Source organism: Montipora capricornis, chromosome 3 (assembly GCF_036669925.1).
Source record: "Montipora capricornis isolate CH-2021 chromosome 3, ASM3666992v2, whole genome shotgun sequence".
NCBI classification, from domain to species: domain Eukaryota; kingdom Metazoa; phylum Cnidaria; class Anthozoa; order Scleractinia; family Acroporidae; genus Montipora; species Montipora capricornis.
This window is the reverse complement of record NC_090885.1, coordinates 39,426,456-39,431,455: the sequence shown is the minus strand read 5'-3', so window position 1 is coordinate 39,431,455 and position 5,000 is coordinate 39,426,456. Positions and strand designations below refer to the sequence as shown.

The window sequence follows — 5,000 nt, the reverse complement described above, 5'->3', positions numbered from 1 at the left end:
TGTTCAAATCTTTGCTCCTGAGCGTCCCACTGGCGGCGAATCTTGGCCATGAGTAACATCCCCTGTTTCTGTTCTTCACGCTGAAGGATTTTTAACTCACGTAAGTTGAATTTTCTGTGGATAAAAAACAAAATAAAATGACAAATAAAATTACAGAAGAGGATAAAATCAGTTGGCAACTCGACTCCCGTTGCATGCAATGATGAAAGGTTACAAGGTTTCAAGGTTTCAACCGGACAGGAACAGTTTCCCTGCACACTTTTTTGTGGTATATTTAAAGAGAGTTAACATAATTCAATCAATAATTTGTGTGAAGAGAGCGCCCTTCCTTGCATATAGTAGCCTGATTTCCAAGAATTTTTTCACAAAAAAAGGTCATTTAAAGGCAAAGTCAAAAGCGCGAAAATTAATGTGCTAGTTTGTTTTTTACCTTTCATAAAAATAAAAAGTAATATTCCGAAGAAAGATCTTACACTTTGACTCGCTTTGAAATGAAAATCCTGAAGTGAAGTCCATTGTTTTGAATTCACATTAACGTGCTGAGCAATTAGCTCATCTCTCATCACCTTCTCAATGGAATGTAGGCAAACATCAACGTCTTTGGCTCGAGTACTTGGTCCACACATTGTCGGCGTCTCGCGATTAGCCTATTGCTTGCGCTCTGCAACGACATGCGCCCGTTGCATGCAGTCACTTCAATTATTTAATATTTTGATTGGCTCGTTCAAGAGTATCTCCATCTTCTGTGATTGGCCATAGCAACTTTTTGAGTTTTAAGGTGCGTTCGATTAGGAAATCGGGATTTAGATATTAAAATTCAGATGGTCAGATATCCATAAATCTGAAAATGGATTTTTCTGCGGATTTGCTAATGGAAATCCTTCTCCGGCATGGATTTCCACTCTGGAAATCCATGGCAAAATCCATTGTGATCGATTGGAAAATCCGAAAATCGGATTCTAAGATCTAAATTCAAATTTCCCAGTCGAACTCACACTTACTTTTAAGATACTCGACTAAAAAGGTTTCGACAGTACAGAGAAAAGGTCATTTAAAGGCAAAGCCAAAAGTACAGTGGAACCCAATGACCGGATATCTTAAAATTCCTATTTCCAAACATGGGTTTTACGCTCGTTATTATTTTGCTCAGTTCAGCAAAATTCTATCATTCAACGTGGTTTCGAATTTTCTACGCACTCTTCACTACTTTTCCGAATATCTGGTACTGAAATCTGTTCAGAAAGTCCAAAATCTTATAGTGAGCCTCGAAAGTCTAAGTTCGTCGGAATATTCGAAAATTCTAGCCCCCCTTCCTAAAGAACAGATTTCTACCAAAATTACTCATTGGGTGTCCCTGGCAGTATAAAAAGAAATTCTTCATCTTCATTACCTTTGTTGTTTTTCTTTCATTACAGCATTCCTGTAGTCTTCTTGACTCACGTCCACTACACGTGACGTCGTTTCTGTCACAATCTTGCCGTCTTTCTCAAACTTACGAATCCTTTTTAGGGTTTTGAAATGTTTTTCCTCATCTGGACCCTAGTGAAAAAATTGCGGCAAAACGGCAAAAGTAAAATGAATGAACTTATTCGATAACGCCGACGAGGACCACAACATGGCGGTTTACCGGCCTATTACCAAGACCATCTCTGGCTCGTCATGAAATCTTTCTGATCTCTTCTCTCGAGTTGGGCGGATTGTACAGCAGGCTCCAGTCGCTCGAAGGATGCATAGCGCTATCCACTGGGTAACCCAATTGTTTTGCTAGTGTTTATCCGCTGGATAGCAATTTATCCGGTGGATAGCGCGATCCACCTTTTGCACAACTGAGGCCAGAAGTCTAAAAAAACGTGGAAGTCTCGACACCTTTTGTCCACAACTGTGGTTGAAGCCAAGACCTTTCTTTGATGACACAATTCAAAGATATAAAAATCAAAGGTGCACTCACATCGGTGGTTTCTGCTTTCTTTTCTGTATCACTTGTTGGTTCTTTATCATTGATCAACACCGGTGGAAGTACATTACCATTTGGAATAGAAGCCTCTTCGCTGACATCAAACACATCATCCTCCTTATCTTCAGATTTCGCTTCCTCCCTTTCTTCTGCGTCATTCTTTATGCTATTCTCGTTTGCCATTTCACCTTTCTCGTAATCGATCTTCTCATTTTCATCTGGTTTATCAACTTTTCCCTTATCCTCTTCACCAACACTAACAACGTGCTCCTTATCCTGAAGTAAAGTTAACTTTTCCTCATCCTTATCCTTAGAATCCTGTGCCTCAATAGTCTCTTCAGAACTTTCAGCCTTCTGTTCTTCAGTTGGTAGCGATTCGACCTGTTCATCACCCTCTAATTGATCTAAAATACTGTCCAAGCGTGTGGAATACTTATCTCCAAGAAGTACTTGTGGTTTCTTGTCTTCTTCCTCCAAGGGAACCGTCTCCTTTTTTCCCGAAGACACTTTAGTTCCACTGTCCACTGCTTCAGATGTCTCCTTTTCTTCATCCTGTTCTTCCTTGTCTATCACAGAACTCGCTGTTTCTTCTAGGGTTTGCCCTTCCTGGTCGTCTCTCTTCTCCCCTTCTTTCGTCTTACCTTCTATTTCTTCTGCCGTATCGTCCCCTTCTACTGTCTTATCTTCAGCTTCTTCACTCGCAGCAATTGCTTCCTCTTCCGGCTCTTTACTCACCCGTTTTGTTTCTTCAGCTATTTCCTCCGTCGCCCCGTCTACATCTTCTGGTTTTTCATCTACAGCAGCCTTCTCTTCTTTTTCTTCCGTTCTCCTCCCGTCATCTTCTTTTCCCGTGTCTTCTCTCGCTTCTTCACCTTTTTCCTGACTTTCACTTTCCAAATCTTCTTTCTTCTCAACCGTTTCCTCGCCTTTCTCCTTTTCCTCCTCGACTTGTTCACTTTCTTTCCTTTCTTCCATTTTTTCTGTTTCTTCCTTTTCTTCTTCCACCTTCACCTCCATTGTTTCTTTTTCCTCTTCCTTCATTTCTTTAGATTCCTCGTCTTTGTTGCTAATCACTTCATCATTCTCGACACCTTTCTCTTTGTCTTTATTTTCCTCGATCTCCTTCTCTCCTTCTTCTTTTTCTTTCTCGATCTCTTTGTTCCACTCTGCACTCTCATTCAGAGAACCCGTTGATACTGATGTCTTCAACTCGTTCTTCTCCTCGCCCTTCTCCTAAAAACGAAGTTATAAATGATAATCAATTGGGTATTCATCAAATCAAAGGGGACTTTGTCCGAATTGACCTATCTACTGAAAAGAAGAATCTGCGCATGTGCAAAGACATAATGCAAATAACTTGGGACAACCTGAATTCTAAACCTTATTGAACGGGCTTCAGGATTGGCCAAAACAACAATAGAACGAACAAAGATAACAATGGATCTACCACAGAAAACAATAGTAAGTACGATACTACTACAGCCAATGAAAAATAATGTTCATGCAGAGGTACGACCCTACCCGAGAATTTCACGCTTTTGTTAATCCCCCATAGTAGCGGACCATTTTGACAGCAAAATATTATAAATAGGACACTTTTTAGCTTGAGGGATCCCAAGTTTGGAATCGAACATTTCAATGGTAAACCATCTTTCGACTAACAGCTACTTTTGCTTATCATTTCAACGCACTGACACCGTAATTGGCAACTTTGGTAGTACTCCAGATAATAAACCAGAAAATTGCGCTAAACCACTTGTGATTGAAACGGAGGGTTGGAAATTGTAAATCAGATATGCTGACGAAAGAACACTAATAAATATATTTAGACAATACTTAAAAGCGTAGCTCTTCAATTATTACTTATGTTTTTGTTTTCAGATATTTTTATAACTATTCAATTTTGGTCACCATTATTCAGCCTGTGTTCTCATCCTTGTGCACGCTCTTTCTCCGCTGTTCGTCTCGATAATTTTGTCTCTTTCAGGGTTCGCACAGATTTTTGGTAGCAAAATTAAACACTTTTTCCAGACTTTTTCCAAAATGCAAATTTCTTTTTCCAGACCCAAGTTTAGTATATATAGTTTGTCCCATGATGCACTGTGAACATACAGTAACCAAGATGCAGTGCTGGCGTAAGAGAGATCTGAGACTTCTCGGTCTGCGATTAAATGTTTTTGCGAAAGACGAAATTTTATATAAGATTTGACTACCTGAAAAAATTAACTTAGCAATAAAGCATTTGTTTCAGTTTTCAAAACAAAAAATTATCCAGACTTTTTACCATTTTTCCAGATTTCATCTTTATTTTCCAGACTTCTTCCACGTCTGGAAAACTGGTTTGCAAATTTCCAGACTTTTTCAAGAATTCAAGACTCTGTACGAACCCTGCTCTTTATTCGGGTTCTTTCTTGCTCTCTCTCTCTCGTTGTTTGTCACTGATATTTCGCCCGTTTTCTCTTTGCTCTCAGTCACACTTTTTCAGGCTGAAAAATTCCCTGGGGTAACCGTATTTTAGCCATTACATGGCGCTTTGCGCGCGAGCCTTCGGCACGCGGAGCTCTGCTATGAAAAGCTAAATACGAAAATACAACAGTAAATTTCTCTAACAAAAAATTTAATTAATAAAAAATGAGCTATTCTGCTGTCTTCGCACCAATCTCCGTCTGACATTTTGGGAAACGAATGCAAGTAATGGATGAAACAACAACTACACCTCTTTGTCCTCTGGAAGGTCCTCAAGTTCCTCAATAACAACAGCCTTGGCTTCATTGTAAAGTTCTTTCAAGGGTTTATTGTCAGAGACATTTGCTATAAATGGGTGCTGTAAAAAAATGGTAAATATGAATAAAAGAACTGATCCTCGCATTCACCCCGACAATTTAAGCAATTATCTCTCATAGACGTCTGAAAAATTCAGGCGTCTTCCATGGGATTAGAACCCGTGACCTTTGCAATGCCGGTGCAATGCTCGACCAACTAAGCTACGGGGCGTTTTCCATTTACAAAAAATTTCCATCGGGTGAAAAACGTGTTCCATTTAACT

At 39.5% G+C, this 5,000-nt stretch overlaps 1 protein-coding gene across 1 annotated transcript in view; it reads right to left on the bottom strand.

Moving 5' to 3' along the window:
* LOC138043115 (serine/threonine-protein kinase 10-like) overlaps positions 1 to 5,000 on the bottom strand; it is a 35,719-nt gene that overhangs the window by 14,566 nt on the left and 16,153 nt on the right. Inside the window, exons 10-13 of the mRNA XM_068889242.1 lie at positions 4,671 to 4,778; positions 1,949 to 3,187; positions 1,391 to 1,539; positions 1 to 114 (exon numbers count right to left, since the gene is read on the bottom strand). The exon at positions 1 to 114 is cut by the window's left edge and continues 10 nt beyond it. Of these exons, the coding sequence (XP_068745343.1) occupies positions 1 to 114; positions 1,391 to 1,539; positions 1,949 to 3,187; positions 4,671 to 4,778 (1,610 nt within the window). The remainder of the gene's footprint in view (positions 115 to 1,390; positions 1,540 to 1,948; positions 3,188 to 4,670; positions 4,779 to 5,000) is intronic.